Source organism: Gracilinanus agilis, chromosome 6 (assembly GCF_016433145.1).
Source record: "Gracilinanus agilis isolate LMUSP501 chromosome 6, AgileGrace, whole genome shotgun sequence".
NCBI classification, from domain to species: Eukaryota; Metazoa; Chordata; class Mammalia; order Didelphimorphia; family Didelphidae; genus Gracilinanus; species Gracilinanus agilis.
The window spans coordinates 286,842,407-286,862,357 of record NC_058135.1 but is presented as its reverse complement, the minus strand read 5'-3'; the positions used below and the strand labels follow the sequence as shown (position 1 = coordinate 286,862,357).

At 36.5% G+C, this 19,951-nt stretch overlaps 1 protein-coding gene across 1 annotated transcript in view; it reads right to left on the bottom strand.

Moving 5' to 3' along the window:
- RTN3 (reticulon 3) overlaps positions 1-19,951 on the bottom strand; it is a 50,110-nt gene that overhangs the window by 24,978 nt on the left and 5,181 nt on the right. Inside the window, exon 2 of the mRNA XM_044682292.1 lies at positions 7,095-7,145. Coding sequence (XP_044538227.1) covers positions 7,095-7,145 — 51 coding nt within the window. The remainder of the gene's footprint in view (positions 1-7,094; positions 7,146-19,951) is intronic.

The window sequence follows — 19,951 nt, the reverse complement described above, 5'->3', positions numbered from 1 at the left end:
AGTGACTGATTAAGCCCAACTAGTCAACATCTGCTTCAAAGCCTACCTCACATCTACTTTGTAGAATGTAAATTTCGAAGAAGTCAGACTTTTGTTTTTGTCTTTGTATCTCTGGGTGCTTAGCACAATGCAAGGGACCTAGTAATATTTATTGATATTTTATTGGATTGGGTTTCCAATTTTCATAAATGGTAGAGCTCTAGAACAAATAGATTTGGATTGGGGAGGGATAGAAGGAAAAGTCCAGTCCTCTGGATCAGGGATAGCTAGTAAGCCGGAGTGAGCTCAAAATTGGAAGGCTTTTGGCAGAGGCACTAAAAAAGAAGTAGGAGATTGCTAGCTAAACTTTGCTTTCCTTCACAATTTCCTCTAGGGCTGGCGTGGCATGTTCTACAACATTATACTCCCATAGCATTTTTCAGCAGAAGTCAGAAATACCATCAGTAACCATTTTCACTCTTTTCTTCATGAAAATAATAAATCATCTATGCAAATAGATTAAATAGCAGCAAGTGAGAATCCTAAGTCTCAACCCACGAACTTAATTTCTATACTTGAAAATTAAGAAAAGATGGGCCAAATCTCACCACCAAGCCACAAAATTCCACTATAATAAAATTCTTTTTTAAATCTATTGGTAGGCCATAGTAATCATAAGCTGACGTAAGAGAAAAATAAATTGTTAAAATTTAGTGGTATCTGTGCAACAAGGATAAATTGTTTAAGCCAAACTATAATTCACACTCAGTACTAGTAAAAAAAAAAAAAATCACCACTGGACACCTCTGCCACTGTGTATAGTATAGGCATTCTAAGCATTATATGAACTAAAAATACAAATAATCTCCAATATTATACCATAACAAAGCTTAGAAACACAGTTTTAGTTATTATAATCTGTGGCAGTAATAACTTTAGTAATCTAGGCTTTTAAAAATGGCTACTGATCATTACTCAATAAATATAGTTTGGATTAGATAGATGTAGATTCGAACAGAACTGCTTGGCAACTTCTTAAAGGAATGGAACCCTGAAGTGAATAAAAACTGTTTTATCTCAAACTATGCCTCCCATCCCTACCAGTTTGCTTGTCTATTAGGTTATAAATTTCTTAAAGCCAAAAATCTTATTTAAATCTGTTTTATTTCCCCTGACCTACTATGTTCTGTACAGAGAGGAAAGCAATAAATCTTTTTTGTCCTCATGCTGCTAACAACTTCCGTGGAAGTCTGAGGCATGTCATCTTGTAAAGAATATTTTAAAAATCAAGATGGTGGCAATGCTTACTATTATTCTAAGGGAAATTTTTAAAATCTGGGTTGTGCTTTCAAATAAATAACTACACTAAGTCCTGATTTTAAAATGTATAATTAACAAAAACTTTTCAAATTCACTGAAATAAGCACTCATAAGAAAACAACGGTATTAAAGATTAAAACCTACTAAATAGAGCCATTATAGCTCAGTCTGGCATGTAGTAGGCATTACAATGTATTTTGACATTTACTGACCATCCATCAATACCATAAGATACTGAATAAAGCAATACCTTACTTTAAGTAATCTTTAGGAAAATGTTCTGTTTTAACTATTAAATAAAATTGTTTTAGTCTGTTTTTGTCATTAACAAAAACTAATCCCCATCTTATTGGTTACAAAAGATTATTTTTATTAGTTCTCCTTTTTTTTCTAACTAACTTATTCAACTCTCCTTTTTTTCAACAGAGCCAACATGTCTAAGGCAAATACGGTAATTCCAACAAAAGTTATGTATATGGTCCTTCATCAGTTGCTGTGGACAAAAATATTTTTGTAATTGTCTATTGATCAAATCTAGACTGAAGCTCAGATGACACGTCATCCAGCCTCTAGTTTGGCTATAATCTACCCTTGTTTATACTACTGGAATAGTTCTTAGAACCTAGCATCACCTCTCTGGTCCTAATAAGATATTGGAAGACTATGGTTTAGTTTAGTTCCTGTATTTATAAAGGAAAAAGACATTTTCTTCTGTTCTTTTAATTTTTATCATCCTGTTTGCAATTTTAGCACAGAACTGTGTCAGCAGTTATGAAAAGTAAATTATTTGGCAATGTTAAAAGCACTAACAGGCAGGCAGAATCTTGTTTTCATGCTAATTTTTTAAATGCAAGGCAATTTTGAAATTAAATTGTGATTTTGTTGAAGTAGTACAAAATAGTACAGAATTTGATAAGCGTTTTGACTTTCTGATATGACCGTAAAGCATATTTCCTTCAAGTAAAGAATATCACAATTAGTCATGGTAGCACTGTTACCCAAGACTAGATGGCAATATTTATAAGGCTCTTCAAAGGTCAGGTTTATTGTAGTTTTCAAAACATTGTGTACTATGAAGAAGCACGAATTTTAAGGTTATTTGACTAATCCTTCTCAGAGAAACAGCTATGTCATTCAGTAAATGGGAAGAAAGGAAATACCATCAAATATTATTCCAATTAATTCCAAGAACACACTCAATTTTTTTGTTGTTTTAGAGTTCACTTAACAGGTATTTCATTTTTTCCAGAGGCCTGAACACTAACAAAAATCCTTACCCACTCAGACATGACAAACAAGGGCTTTAGATTCAGAATACAGTGAGCATGGCGATGTTTCAAATTCCGTCAAGATATACTGAGAGCCCTGTGTTTCTAGATTGTTTTTAAACCTAAAAAAGCTCCAACAGTTTTGATCACAGTATCTAAGATAAAGTATGAGAGTGCAAATCAGAAGCCACACTCTTAAGTTTCTGCTGAACACTATGATTTCTAAATAACAAATTCCATGGATGGTTAGCAAATATGTAATCTAACTCAGAAAATATTTTCCCTAAAATTTCAAATATTAAAAGATAGTAAGCATTTAAGATACTTTTAATTCTCCCTTTTAGTCCCCACAAACCTTTCCCCACCTCAATCAATTGGCTTTGGGGAAGGAGAAATGACTTGTACAAAACCCTTATGCAAAGATCTTAGGTTTAGGCTCTTCTTACCCTGCCATCTGGAAAGAAGGCTGAGTATAGAAAATACTCCTTGCCCTTTTCTATTTAGGAATGACTCAATTCTGTATGTCAGTATTTACTGTCTCTACAATACAGCAATGTAACCTGGGTACAAGTTGCAGCGGGGCTTCAAATATAGATCACGATGGATTAGTTACCCTATCACAAAAGGACAATCTCTTGAATGGAATGAGCAATATGGAGTCCTGTTTTAATTATCATTTGATCAACTACTTTGTCATTGCCATACACAGACATACAAATGTACACATACAAAAGATTAGCTTGAAAAAATATTCAGGCATAGGTTTTCCTACACATGAATTTTTTTTAAATATTAACAAACAAGAGGGAACGACAGTTTCAAAATTTTAAAACGTGCAAAATAGTATCAGCAACTTTCAGCCATAGCATCAAAATAGGAAGTTAGCCAGCAGACACTTTGCAGCTAAGCTAGGTCCAAAACAAGAAAGGTTCTTTTGTACAAAGAAAAATGTTTTCTTTTATTTTCATAATTTGAAAAAAGGCTGTAACTGGCTCAGTTTTTTTCCTCCTCAACGCTCGTCCCAAAGTTATCAGTGTTCTAACTTCCTATTCCAGATGCCTATACAGTATTGCACTGGCCAGACTGAATGCAAACATCTAATGAAGCAAATATATTTCCCATACTGAAAGACAGGATTTTTCAATTTGTCTGTTCTCCCAGCCCCAATCATTTTTGCTATGTTTCATGAAGACAGCAAGTCTTCTTATATTTTTCTCCTACATCTATTTTTTAGTGAAAAATATTCATCATCATGGTTTGAAGAGGAGATAATTATGTTTTAGTTTGCATTTATGCTTGATGCAATACATCTTTAAAACATTACTCTAGTAAATTTAACAATTACATGGTTAAACTAGCTTCTAATTCAATTGCTCCCTTGCTTTTAACATGTTACCAGTAGAAGTGTCACTCACCTTTTTAAAAGAACAATCAGTAAACATGAAAAAGGGGTGGAAAAAGCACTGTACAACTATCTGGACAAGTCAATGACTAATTCTAGGTCTCAACTGCTTTATATTTATCTAAAATAGAGATAAAAATCTTACTTGACCTTTGGTAGAGAGCTAGACTCTATGATCTACCAAGTCATTTTATTAATAACAACCATTTTCACCGTAGTAAAATATTAATTGTATTTCACTAACTTGGACTTCAGGATTAGGCTGAAGTTTACCTTTCTATAACTAAAAAGAATTTATTAAACAAAAGATAAATATGGGAGATATTTATATATAAACAATACAATAAATATAAATAGACTAATTTAACATTCTTAACTAAAAAATGGTTCAAGAAGAGACTATTTATAGACAAGTATTCCTCTATATTCAGTGTTCCAAAAATCTTAGTGTGATTTTAAGCTTTACTAGTTTACATAGCCATGTAGTTGGTATGTTACCTGAAGACTGATTTAATTTCAAGGACCAAAATTACTTTGTTCTAGGTATACTTGGAACTTTTCTTTTAAAATCTTCTAATTTAGATTTCAAATTTAGCCAGGCCACCCTCAGTTTAAATTAGTGACATTTAATGTTATCTCTTTATATTCAGTCTGAAGGCTTTGGCCCTATACCAAGGATAATACTGAATTTCATTGTCTGGAGTCTTTGGAACTCTTTAGGGGAATAGCTTTAAGTCTGCCACCGCTCCAGGAAAAATATTTTATGTTAAGAGAATTTGTTTAATGTATTTGTGAAAACAAAACATAGAAGCAGTCTTTATATATAATAAGATCTGCTCACTAGCTTCTATGTTCCTTAGCTTCCTAGAATTTACAGGTGGAGATATAGGGCTACTCTTTATATAATGGTTTGCCTTGGCCTGAAACAACCAAAATTGTTCTTAAGGAATACAATTTCCTCAAACCAAACAGAGTCTTTCTGGTATTTTCCCCTTCTGTTATTTTACTGAAGGAAAAGTGGAATCTGCCAAAAGCAGCTGTCTAAGAACCAATTCATTTGTTAAGGGTATTTCTCAGTAAGACGTTAAAGTGAGGGATCCTCACATAATTGCTTAGTCCCCAAGTCCAACTCTGGTCACTAGGCAAGGACTGCAGATCAGAGAAAGTTAATCTCATTCAACAAACATAGCACTATTTGGGAAAATTTTTCTATCTTTATTATTTTCCACATTAAAAAAAAATGCTATCAAAAGGGCTGGTCCAGTTTTTCATGTCTTATGGAAACTGACACTTTAGTTCTTTCAAGATACCCGATCCTGTTCATTTTTCCTTCAACAATAGAACCTACTTTTCTTTCCCTAAAGTAATTTTTATTCAAGAATAAAAGGGGGGGGGGGTATGATAGTCTATAAGTTTAAAATTATTCTAGAATTATAGTCAACTTTTTGAAACTGAAACCTCCTATAAATTTTAGTTTAGAAAAATCCTTTTTCTTTTCCACAGCCTACATAAATATATCACTGTTTTTCAAATGCAGAATCTTTAGAATGATTAATCAATTTTGAAATTTGTTTCTGGAAACATTAAAAAAGTACGCAGTCAGTTTAAATTAGAAGCTGTTCCTTTACAGCATGAAAATAGTCATTGATTTACTTGTATTGTTAACTCACTAAAGAACACACCTAATGGAAATTTGGTCTAATACCAGAATCCAAGTACAGTCCTTTTGCGATTTGTCACATATATATGTGTGTATATATATATACATATACATATACATACATATATATATATATATATATATATATATATATATATATATATATATATATATATATATATAATGTAAGGCTTATATGTACAATTAACTTTATGGGGATGTTGATTAACTCAAGGTATACACAAATCTGTCTGCCATAGCTTTAGTAAAGAAGAACAAACAGGTCAAAATCTTTACGTTCGTTCACTTATCGAATTCTATATTCATTCAGTCCAGTCCTCTATAGGACAGACTCCTTAACGAACTGGCATAACCTTCAATATATGTAATTCCAGCTATGATCCAGTAGCCACAAAGCATGGCCTTAGGCTTTTTGGGTAAGTCTTGGAAATATTTTATTTGTTTCTTTTAATCCTTACCTTTCATTTTGGAATCAATACTATGTATTGGTACTAAGCCAGAAGAGTGCTAAGGGATAGGCAATGGGGATTAAGTGACTTGCCCAGGGTCACACAGGCCAGGAAGTGTTTGAGGTCAAATTTGAACCTAGTATCTCCTGTCTCTAGGCCTGGCTCTCCATCCACTTAGCCACCCAGCTGCCCCTTAGATATATTTTAATTCCTTTTTTTTTTTTTTTTTTTTAAATGAAGGGTTTCCACTGGCCTATACATTTGGGGCTAACAGCAACAATTACCAAGGAAGCAGCATTTGTTTAGGAGGACAAATGAGCAAAGCCTACAGCTTTTGCCTGCATATTTTCCACAGTTATCCTACCCTTTATAATCTCCAAACATAAAATTACCATACTGCCAATTCCCTTCCTCACTAGATGCCAGATTAAAAAAAGTAAAGTCACAACAATCTCTAGGACAAGAACTGCTTGCCAGAAGCCAAGTGACTTACTCCAGGGCCAATATGGAGAGAAATTCAAGCTAAGAAATTTCACAGTAGGCTGACAGGTGCTTTCTGTATAGGCAGTGGAGACAAGATTATATCTTTATCTTCCAAACACCAAGTGTCTCAAAAGAGTCATATAATTGTTAGTCAATACTCTAAATCATATAGACATCACAATAGACATCACATTCTGTAGTTGGTTTGGGGTTATTTTTTTCCTCCTCCCCCTGAAAGGCACTTCTGTCTGTCCTAAATGTTAATGGACAGAGTCAATTTTGTTTCTTAAGGCTTAAGGCTTAAAAAGCAAACTTTACTTGCCTAATGAATACTTCTAGAGAACTAGGAGCAAACAGCTGCTAAATATACACAATGAACTGATTTGCCATTAATTTGGGTTTTAAGGGATTGGAGGGGGAATGAACAATAAGAATAGTGTGCTTTATACCCCCAGTTACAGCCTTTCTCAACATTTTTCTTTCATTAATGCACAAGAAAATGACAGACTTGCCTTGTGAGGTCGAAAATAGAGATACAGGCTGAGAGGAAGAAACAAAGGAATCTGAAAGAAAATATATAGGATGAGAATTCGACAACCTCACACAGGAATTTTTAAAACTTTTCCGTAAGTCAGATTTAGTAATGTCACTACCATTCTCTTTAGGAAAAACAAAAACAAAACAGCACAGCTTTACTGCTAGATTTCCGCTCACCCAGCAGCAAAATTTTATTTTGACATTAAGGTCTCTGAAAATTGATCAACTGACTGTTTTATTAAACACATTCTTACCACTAAAGTAAGAGGAGTACCTTTTCTGTAAGAATAACTCAATCATAGCATTCATGGATTTAGAGATGGAACATTAAATATTATCTATTCCAATTCCTCTCATGAAGAAATGGAGGCTCAGTACTGAAAAGGGGATTTCAGAGCTCAGTAAGGAAAGGAGCCAAGTTTCAAATATCAGCATTATGGCAAATCCAAGGTTCTTTCCCCTATATTACATTCCACTGTTATTTGTTGGGGAAAAGAAAATAATTTCTATTTGCCCTAGTAAGTTTTCAAGTGCCTAACAGAGGTGAATGACTAAGGATACAGAATGAAACAAAAATACTTTGGACATAGACAATTTAGGAATTTTTTTGTTTGACAATGCTTACTTGTTACAAATGTCTTGTTTTTCTTGGAAATGAGAGGGAAAGAAAATTATTTTTGTTAAAGAAAAATTAAATTTAAAAACATTTGTTAAGTGCCATCTTGAGAGTAATTTATTGATGAGAGCAATTTACACATTTCCCTTAAAAGCTTTCATGTACTTTTCTAGAGTTATCAAATATTTCTCAAGAAGAAGGGATCCAAATGCAACTTCACCTTTTAAAATTATAGCTCTCCAGGGGGCAGCTGGGTAGCTCAGTGGATTGAGAGTCAGGCCTAGAGACAGGAGGTCCTAGGTTCAAATCTGGCCTTAAGACACTTCCCAGCTGTGTGACCCTGGGCAAGTCACTTGACCCCCATTGCCTACCCTTACCACTCTTCTGCTTTGGAGCCAATACACAGTATTGACTCCAAGACAGAAGGTAAGGGTTTAAAAAAAAAGAAAAAAAAATTATAGCTCTCCAGATCTACTAATCTTGTTACAACATTTTTCAGTTTTGAATGTTTTACAAATTGATCTTAACCATAAAAATACTAAAGATTTTTCTAAGAGATATGCCTATAGACACTAGTTATAAAATGCCCAGGGACAAGTATATATAATGCTGACCCTTAAAAACTCAGAGTTCAATTGATAAACTTTATATTATATATAAGCAAATCAATCAAAAGAAGTATAAAAATAATTATATATGAAGTGGTGCCACAATTTTGGAAGATCATATATTATTAATAATAATAGCTACCAATTATATACCCTTAAGTCTTGTATATATGGTATCTTATTTAATCCTCACAAATACTGGTGTAGGTTGTAATATCCTTACTTTCCAGTGGAGGAAACTAAGGCAGACAAGAGGTTAAACAACTTGCCCAGGTTCACACAGCCAGTAAAAGTCTGAACCAGGATATGAACAAGCCCAATTCTCCCTCTACTGCACCACCAAGAGACTAGGTGCCTGCAAGTATGGAATCTAAGTTCGCACCTGTTCCAATTCTAAAGAGAAAACCAACACTCACAAGCAATATCTCTTTCTCCTCATTATTTAAAAAGATTATTTCCGCATTTCTTTAATGTTTCCAGATGATCTCACTTCTATATGCATTTACTTTCAACTTGAAATCTCTGATGACTACTAATTGAAATCTGAACAAACCAGAAAAACCAAGCTGCAAATTCAATGCCAAAAATTAAAGTAGACTAGTGTAAGGGAATGAGAGCCTACCAATTCACCAGCTGCCTTACCTTCTTTCCTCCACATAACACCTTGCTTTGGTGGAAAATTTTTAACATGTGACTATTAACTATACACAGCATGCCTACTTACAGAGACCACAGAAAATCAGTCATAATTTGCACCAAGATTGTCCAGGCATCTATTAAAAGATGCATAGTGTAAGAGATCTTACTGTAATCTTTAGACTTTATTCCATCAGGGTAATTAGTTTATAGAGTTGGACTCGAGAATGGTGGTTTTGAGACTCAAACTCTTGTCTAAATCCAGCATGTCAGACCCAATCCGTATCTGTGAGATGATAGAATAGTATGCTATAATAAATAAGCAAAATCCAAAGAGTCCTCTAAATTTTCAGACAGGTCGACTGTCACTTTAGCACTTATGTGAAAAATGTATTTTATGCAAAAGTGATGGCTGTCTTATTCATCCTAGCCCAGTGTCTTGAATGTAGTAATTCTCCAAAGGGTTGTTTGAAATGAACTACCTAAATTTAGATTATTCATTCCCTACTGAAAGGATCAAAGTTTAAAAGAAAGACTTAAAAACAGACATCCTTCTTTTCAAATTCAGTGGAATTAAAACTTGTAATCCAACAGAAATATTAATGTTCCATTCTACTGATTCTACTACTCTCTGATCAACTTTGCTTCCAACCTTCAACATACTCCCTCCTTCACCTTTGACTTTCTTTAAAAACAAAAACCAAGAATTCAGGGGCAGCTAGGTCGGGGGCTTAGTGAATTAAGAACCAAGCCCAGGGAAGGGAGGTCCTAGGTTTAAATTTCTTCTCAAGACACTTCCTAGCTGTGTGGTCCTGGGCAAGTCACTTAACTCCCCACTGCCCAGCCCTTACCACTCTTCTGCCCTAGAACCAATACACAGTATTTATTCTAAGATGGAAGGTAAGAGTTAAAAAAGAGTACCTTAGTCAAAGTTTGCACACTGTACCACATTAAGGGCTTAACTGTTTACTAATGAATACAGAAACGAAAAGTAAATGACTCCCTAATATCTGACCTCTCTAATATTGAACTGCAAAACTTATCACATGTAAATTTAAAACTGCATTATGCAACTGTTACCTAAATAAATATTTTGTGGTATGGACAAATGCTTATTATTTTCCACTTTATAACCAAGGTGATACTATGTTCAATTCTTCAATTTAAAAAAATTCACAACTTAGATGTGCAAAAAAAAAGCATTTTCATATGTAAAGTAGAATACCATGAATATTGTAAATGTAACAAATGTCCATCCAATATCACTGCTTTTTTTAAAAGCATAACTCAATTACTACTTTCAAAACTGTCCTGCTTCCTTCTGCACTCCTCTGTAGACTTTTATTTATTTGTATTTTAAATACTGTGTATTGGTTCCAAGGCAGAAGTGGTAAGGGTGAGGCAATGGGGGTTAAGTGACTTGCCCAAGATCACACCACCAGGAAGTGGCTGAGGTCATATTTGAACACAGGATCTCCCATCTCTGGGCCTCACTCTCAATCTACTATGTCACTTAGCTGCCCCCCTCTGTAGACTTTTAAAAAAGTTTCAATGGTGTCCTTTTTTCTGCACCACCAATACCATTCCTAATACCCATTTCCTTTAGATGCACCAGAAAAAAAAACTTGAAATAAGCACAAACAAAACAAATCCACACCGTGGCCAAGTTAAAAAATGTTTGTCTTGTTCAATTCTTTTGAAAAAGATTTTCACTTTTCAGTCTCCAGAATATTCTTTTTGTTACTCTTCTCTTCAACCCCAGAATACTCTGAAAAGGCATACATACTCTGAAAAACTAATTACCCCAATTCCCACCTGGGCCAACTAGCTTCATTATAAAATCAGTAAACAACTTTCAAGCTGCAGTCTATTGTCTAGTAGAAACACCAATACTAAAGGTTCTAATAACAAAAATGAAGGTTTGAGATAGCAATAAAATACTTAATTCTCAAAACTATATTCCTGGCCCCTTCACAGTCCAGTTCTCACTCCCTTATGGTAGGGAAGAGGTTGATTTGAGATAGTGCACTGGCTCAAAAACCCATCCATCTCAGGACTCTTCTTCGATCTTAAAAACTGAGAACATCAGAGATCTTTTTGTAATGTGGATTATGTCTATTTACATTTTCTGTACTGGAGATTCAAATGCCTTAGTATTATGATGAAAACTGATTTGATCTTGAAGACTTCCTCAAAAAGTTTCAGGGACTTCCCCAACTACATTTTAAGAATCTCTAAGGGGGGCAGCTTGGTGACTTAGTGGATTGAGAGCTGGGCCTAGAGATGAGAGGTCCTAGGTTCAAATCTGGTCTCCGACACTTCCTAGCTGTGTGACCTTGGGCAAGTCATTTAACCCCCATTGCCTAGCCCTTTCCACCCTTTGTGCCTTAGAACCAATAGAACCAATACATAGTTTTGATTCTAAGATGAAAGGTAAAGGTTGTTAAAAAAAAAAAAAAAAAAGAACCCCTAAGCTAGTGTCTGGCCAGTAAGTTACTTTGTTTTTGCATCCCAATAAGAGTACCATGTTTGTAATTTCTAAAACAGTTCCCTTGGGTAACGCTGAACCTCTCACTCTCTTGGGCACTTAGTGGCCCAGTCTGCTGAGTCTACTTAATAGTACCAGTAGTGAGGAAATAAAATCTGGTACTGATTAAAAGACAAAATAAATAAATGTTGGTGAACAAGGCAAATCCTTCACGCAAAAGAACTAACATTAGAAAAAGTGTAAGGAAGCATTGGCTGCATTCGAATTTGGTTATCTTGCAAGAATTTGAATGGCTAAAGCTTAATTAAATAGAGCAATATTTATTTATGTACTTGTATCCTTTCCCAATAATGGAACACAGTTAAATACATTTTAGCTTTTGTCTGATACAGGAACTTTAGCCCACCAGAGAAGGTAAGGTTTTTCATTACAGCCACAGAAAATTTCTGGGCCTCAGTTTCTTCACTTTTAAGATGAAGAAGCTGGTATAAAACTTTTATGTTCCCTTTAGCTTGAGTCATATGAATAAAATTAAGTCTATAATTTTAGAATTGTTTTAGAATTCTTAATGTGAATGTTGATAAGTAGCATACAGTAATATGCTTGTACAAAAAATGAAGGTGAAGAGGGAGTCAAACTTACTTAAAACCACATGGGAAGTTAAGAATCATTTTACCTATGAGCTTACCTTGAACTTTGTATCTTCTCCCCTACAAAAAAGATTAAATATCCTTGCAAGACTCCAAATTATTTTCTGATAAAAGGCATCATTCAAATAAAAAAATTAGGTAGCTTTCCTGGTTTTCATTTGTTTGAATATTTTAATCCTACCTTTTCTAATAATTGATATTCTAAATTTCTAGGTATTGATTCTTCCAGGGCACTGAATATACTAAATTATGAAGCTGCAAATCAGGACTTTGTAGTTCTATTGACCACTGAATTCACTTGAGTGACTGAACTATTTTCAATTCACTTCCACTTCATACTCACTAATCTAAATCAATAAAATGATGATACTACTCAATGTTAAGAATTTTCAAGCTGATAATTGGGTATTACATTAATTTTGCTTCTAGAAATTAAGTTATTTTTTCCTTTAGCAACCTTTCCTATAGCATTGAGCTTCCTGAGGCAATCTTCTCTACAACAGGCTGGTTTTAGTTCTCCCACAACTTTTTTTACTAAATGGAGATTTAAAAACCATTGATCAGAACCAGAAAGCTGCTGCTCAAAGCCACACAAAAAAAGCACTAAACACCAAAGGGCAGTGTGTGCCACCCTGAAACTTCCTCTAACTGCATTGCCACTATGGCAAAATGTCTTTCAAGCTGAAGAAATACCTTGAAAGAATTCAATGATGCAATCACAAGCAATGACCAGTCTTATTTTATGAGTTTCTTTAAAAATGTATATAAAAGGGGCAGCTGGGTAGCTCAGTGGATTGAGAGTCAGGCCTAGAGATGGGAGGTCCTAGGTTCAAATCCGGCCTCAGACACTTCCTAGCTGTGTGACCCTGGGCAAGTCACTTGACCCCCATTGCCTACCCTTATCACTCTTCTGCCTAGGAGCCAATACACAGAAGTTAAGGGTTTAAAGTTAAAAAAAAAAAAGTATATAAAAGCAATCTATTGTAAAATAGTCCACTTAACAATAATCTAGAGTTGCTTTTATCAAATAAAAGATAAGGCGGTTTCCCTGGTAACTGCTACGCTGATATGCACCACATGAACTGAACCAGTAAACAAGATACCCAGCTGAATTAATAATTTGTAATCTGTTTCACTAAAGAACCAAATTACTTTGCCAGAGCACTAAATTATTCTGATCATAAATGTAAAGCATTTTGCAAACTTTCAAGCACTACATACATGCTCTTAGGTATTTAATTATTCTCATTTGACAGGCAAGGAAACCAAGCTCAGAGATGACAACTTGCTTATAGTCATACATCCAATTAAGTCTAAGGGACAGAATTTAAACCCAGAATTTTTCTACTTGAATCATGCTCCTTTACCGGTTTGAAATAAATGCATGGATAACTCATTTAATAAAACTAATAAATGCATATTTCCAAATTGGCCAAATATACCTAATAAAACATCTGACAATTATTATTTTTCCAAATTCCCCTTAAAATTCTGAAGGCAATGGACAGTCTTTACCAACTATTTTTTAAAGCTCTTGGTAGGAAAAAAAACATTTTTGGAAGCTGAAGAAATGAAAAATCTTGAAAGAGTATAACTCAGAACAAGCTAGTTGCGATTCATTTTGTTATTTACCCATCAGCTTTTCAGAATAGCTGTTATTTGCAAATTATACCTACAAGTGAAAATTACATTGAAAGAAACTTGGGAAAAGGGGGAGGGAAGAATAATTATATCTGCATAACCCACTCAAAAAACCATTACTTTGGGGGCAGCTAGGTAGCACAGTGGATAGAACACCATGCCTGTAGTCAGGATTTAAACCTGTGTTCAGATCTGGTCTCTGACATTTCTTGACCATGTGATCTTGGACAAGTCACTTAACTCTGGTTGCCTAGTCCTTGCCACTCCTCTGTCTTGGAACCTCTACTAAGACAGAGGTTAAAAAAAAAATTACTTTGTATTTACTCTGAATATGTCAGATTGGGGACTGGACCTGTGATTTCATTAGCATAAAGAACTCCTGGGTGAAGAAAATCTCTCTCCCAATATAGCCTAGAACCTTCTTAGAGTTACTCAAAGAACACTGAGAAGTGAGGTGAGTTGAGAAAGATGTAGTCCTTCACGGATGGTCAGACAGGCTGCCCGCCCCTTTATTTGGCACATTTTGGGCCCATACTCCTCTTCATTCCTGGGTTTCCCCCCTGTAAAACATAAACTACTGAAGGGGAGGAGCTGTTTCCTTTTTGTCTGTATCCAAACAGGCTTTGTGATTCTTGTCCTGGATTGGGTGATTGCGCTGGCCTGGCCCTTTCTTCTGCATTACTCCACCTCCTGCTTTCTTTATTTCCATCTCTGCGGATGGGAGTTTTCATATTCAAGAACAATCACAGTGTATCATGGCAACATTTATGGTGAGAATGCTGCAGGGAATAAATGAGCATAAAGAATGCCATGCCAACTCTGTAACACAACTACAGCCCATCCTTCCTCTCCTTAACAGATCAGCTGGGCTATGATTCTGAGATAAAGTCACCTAACCTATTAGGATAATGGACTCATCCTGCTTTCGGGCAGAAGGAAAAGACCACCCTGCACTTCAAGGGAAGTTTGTAATCATCCACTTCTGGTTCAAGAGCTGATGTCTGTTCCTTTCCAAAACAATGTCAAGGTTTAAAGCACAAAGTAATCAGAGTTGCATTGCTAAATATTCATCCTTTAACTCATGAAACTTTTGCCACAATAAACTTTCACCAACTCTTTCATGGGTGTGATTCTTCATCCATCATATAAAGAAAAAACTATTTCAAGTACTCAAGGATTTGTGACAGGATGAAGCAACTCAAATATTAGGATACAAATATATTTCATTGGCCTGCTGGGAATGTGAACATGTTACTTTCAAAAAGCCCACTGGAGGAGGTGCCAGTGGGAGTAATAACCAAAGAGAATTAAACACAAATTAGAGACATTCCTATCCAGCTACTGGTCAGTCATGTGCCCTGAGATATACAAAAGGGTTCCTGCCCTCAAGAAACTTACATTCTAATGGGGGAAACAGCTTGCAAACAAAAGATATAACAGTGAAAATGGCTAATTGTGGGCAGGAGGGGAGAAAGGGAGAAGAGAGGCCAGGATCAGCTTCCAGCATAAAGTAGTTAGGTTTTTTTAGCTGAGTCTTAAAGGAAGCAAGGAAAGCCTGGAGGATGAGGTAGAGGAATAGTCAAGCACGAGAGTCAATCAATGGGACGACATGGGAGCAAAGGACAGACGAACAGCAAGAAGGCCAGTGTGACTGAATGACAGAGTAAATGGAAAAGGGTAAAAGTCTAAAAGATAGGAACAGGTCAAGGGATGAAACTTGGAACGCCAAACCCAGGCTCTGAGATTCCTTCTAATACTAGGATTCTAGTTTTGATTTTAAGCTGTCCAAAATGTTTTTAGACGAAATGTTAATTTTGGCACTTCATTTGAGAACATAAACTTCAGACTGTGGCAAGTTCCAGAATTTCACAAACAAATTTCACACGATAGTATAAAATTAAAGGAATTCATTTAAATGTATATGAATCAGACTCTCAACTACATTTGGACTAGCAGAAGCAACTGCTGTATGTATAACATCCCTGGTCTTATTATTCATTTAAAAAAGATGAGTCCCTTTCACTTCGGTTCAGACTGAACAACTCTTTTATTTCTCCTTTGATAGGCAGAAATCTGCTAAGTCACCATTCACTCAGACCTCTTCCTCTCCTTCCAATAACATTAGGGCCACCTTACACCTGTATAGCACTTTCCATTTTACAAAATGCTTTCTGATACATTATCTTATTTGGTACTCAGAAGCCCACAAGGCAGGCAGACTAAATGACAGCCTCAATTTACAAATGAGGAAACTCCAGCCCAGAGCTTGCTTACTTTCACAAGCTCTCTTGCCCAAGGTCATGTAAGTACTAGTCTTAGTTCTGCATTAAGAACTTGTTTCCTGCTTTATGCTAGTAGGCTACATTAGTATTTGGTCATATAAAAATTCAAGAAAGGGAATCCGAGAGACAATTTCCCAGGTGGCCTTTTCACAATTCCTAGTTATATTCAAACTTCTACAAATTCACAGACTCTCAAGGCTGGAAGACACTTTAAAGATTATCTCAGTCCCATTCATATTTTATAAAGCAGTAAACAGTGCCTTTAGAGTCAACTTGCCTAAGGTCATGGGCTATTCGGTAGAAAAATCTATAGATTTGGAAGCCAAGTTAAAAGACTATATATACCTAGAGCAGATTCCATCTAACCAAAGGATTAGCCAGAGGACCATGGACTGCATTATTCCACTTTCTTTAATTTTGGATTCTCTAAACTCGAGATTTTCTTGGTGGAAGTTGATTGCATCACTCTTTCTTTAAAAGAAAAGTATGACAGTACGAACAAGGCTATCTAGACTTTTGTGGCTGGGGTTAACTTCCAGGAACGCCACCAAAGTAGTAACAAGGAAGAGAAGCATAGAAAATGACATGGATTTAAGAAAAACACTTCTAAATGGCTTGGGATGATATTATTGCCTTAAGGATGCTACTACTGCATGTGATTTAAGACTTCATAAACTCATCAAGATTAGATCAAAAGATATTTAAAATTAAGTCTAGACTCTAGAATAACCAACTTCATTTTATATTCATGCAAGCAGAAGACTGCTGCCATTAGAGCTATGGAAACCATTTTGCAATGAGGAAGCTTAAGTAATGAACTGATGACTACATGCCAGAGAATCTTTATATGCAGCTTTTGTATTAAGTGCAGGCCCTAAAAATAGGGATGCTGCAGAAGGCCCACTAATGTCTAAAGGACACATCTGGGTCTATTACCCCTTGGTATTTTAATAACAAGAACTGAAGACATGAAAAACAAAATTTTCATTTTTATCTTACATGTCAACAATGACAGCACCTACGTACCACCTAAGATACTCCAACAACAAATCTGTCTTGAGGAAAATGAGTAGATAATAGTAAAGTGCCAATACATAGGAAAAATATGCAGTTAAAAAAACAAGCTAGATGACTGCTGATTATTTGTATTCCAAACCACTTGTAAGCCAGGTTCTTTCCTTTGGAAGTTGTGAGTTCTCTTAATTACATAGTTAGAAATCATTAAGTGAGGAAGGAAAAAAATTCATCACATCAAACAAATGGAGGGAACTTTAGAAATAATGTATTTTTGCATACATGCCCTTTATTCTATAAATGAGAAAATTGAGGCTGACTTTTCCAGAAGAAATTAAGATTTGAAAGCTTTAAGATGTGCGGTAATGAAAAAATGAGAAAGCATTTGCTGTTTAACATACACAATTTTTCAGGACCTTACCCATCATCTACAGGGAATTTCATTTATAGTTACAAAATGTTTTATACATGGAAATTCATTTAGGAAGCTTGTGTATATGGGCATATATACCCACACAATTAGTAGCATTAACTCATGAAAAAAAAAAGCGATAAAGCATTTAATAATATCATAAAAATGCAAAGCAAACCCGCCTTAAAAGAAGTATCATATGGAAAGAAGGAAAAAAATTGAACACTGTGTAATTTTAGTGATTATGTTTAGGCCTAAGAATGGAGAAGTATCCACCTTCCTTTCCTTGCAAGGGCGGAGGACCAACCATGGGTATGGAATATATCATACATATACTGTCAAGATTGAGTTGATGTGTTGGTTAGTTTCAATGAGTTATTTTTTTTTCTTTATTCTTTTGTTATATGGAGGACCTGTCAGGGTAATGGACAAGAGAAATGTACATTTGGAAATGCAGATGTTGTTAAAATAAGACATTAATAAAACTTTTCTTAAAGAGGATAGTACAATAAATGAAAAAAATTGTGGCTAATGACACCAAAAATAAAGTTTCAAAGAAAATATTAGCTATGTCACCAGACATTTTACTTGGGCCTTACTGTTTTCCTATGTATCAAAATCATTTCAACAAGGCCCTATTAATAAAGATGGACAGTTTTTTTCATAGAGAGATAGCCAAGAGGGAAATGCCCTTGAAGTGACCTCATAATTTATTCAAACATTGTAAATTTTAGGCTTAAAGTTTAGGGTTGCTCTAGCTAATACTTCCCTCACTATGAGCACAAAGGTTTCATTCCCAGAACTATGGTCTAAATGTGTGGCACAAGAGTGTCACCCAAACTCTGGGCAGTCACTTAACCCACAATGACAAACCCTTCCTGCTCTTCTGCCTTAGAACCTATTGAGTCTAAGCTGGAAGGCAAGATTTGTATATACATATAAATGTGGTAAATATTTAACAAAATAAAAATACAATAAAACACGGACAAGGCATTCTAAAACTAAGTGACCCACAGAAATCCTTATATAATGGATTCAGTGGTCTCCTCTTTTTGATTTTGACAAAAATCAATGTATGCATCAGAAAACAATAAAGGAGAACAGTAATAAGAAACCCCCAAGTTGCTAAGAGAGAATACCACCCCCAACCAAGTTGCTTAGTAATAGAATTGACTTTCCTTTAGAATTGGGCATGAAAAGAAAAATTTAGAGAAATAATTGTTTAACATTAGCACAAGGGTTCCTTACTGGTATGGCTAACCTTGACCTAAAGAAGAAATAAGTTGCTTCTACTTAAATATATCATAAGCACCCTGGGAAACCCAGTAAGACATGACATAGACAGGTGGAAACAGCAGCATTCAGAACATACTAAGATTGTGTATCTACAGCTAACCACGACGATCACGACTGACAAGAGACCAGCTCCCAAAGTCAAGCAACAGATAGAATGAAGAAACTTAAAAACCTAAATTCTTGAAAAAAATTCTGAATAGGAAACAAATCCACGATTCCTGACAGCCTAGGGAGCCCTTTTCTCCACCTGTTTTCTTTCCAAGGCTCTGGCCCCTTTAAGAACTGTCACCTGCCCACTGGTTTTTTTCCTCCAAGAAGGCATCTGCACTGCAGATCTCCGCAAGAGGGGCGCTTGCCAGCCAGCTCCCACCACCGAGCAGACGCGCATACAAAGGAAACGCAGTGGTCGGCTCCGCAGCGTCCCTGCACGCCATAGGGGAGAGGGGGCTTTCGGCAGATCCTGCTTTGTTCCATCCGTTCCCTTCTCTGCAGTCCGCGCTCGCCTTTGTCACCTTAGTTCCCGGGCTCTGGCTCCAGCAGACACAGCTGAAGGCAGAGCCCCTTCCCCATGCACTCGTGGGGACGCCTGGAGTGGCAGAAGGACCCTCCCAGGGAAGGAAGATGCAATGGGGGTCGGGGGAGAGTCACGCTGCCCCTACAGAGCCCTCTCCTCTGCGGTGACCAGCCCGGGCCCCCAAAGCACAAGCCCTTTCCCCCGCACCTATGGAAGCACCTCAGAAAGGTTGCCCCCATCCCCCGTGACCAGATGCCAGCTATGCCGCTCCTCTCCGGACACATAATAAGCACTTAATTCGTGCGGGCTACCATACCACCGCCCGGCGGGGCGCGGTCTCCTCCTCGTTCCTTTTCTAGCTCACCTGCCCCGCAATCTCAGGAGACCTGGGGCTTTTCCAAGGGCGCCCACCCCCAGGGTCCTCCCCCCGCAGCACCCAAGCTCCGCACTGCAAGGCTGGGAAGAGGCGGCAAGGGAGCGTGGGGGAGGGGGTCGCTCTCTCCCCGCAGTTCTTCCCCTCCCCCTGCCCATGTTTTCCCACGGCCCCACCCCAAGGACCTTGCTCTACACCCGCCCCCACGCGCGAAGCCAAGTCACGGGCTCGGCTCCAGGTTACCACCTGAGGCTCCCCCGCTTCCCTCCCCAAACCTCGACCTCGCCCCTCCCCCCACCCCC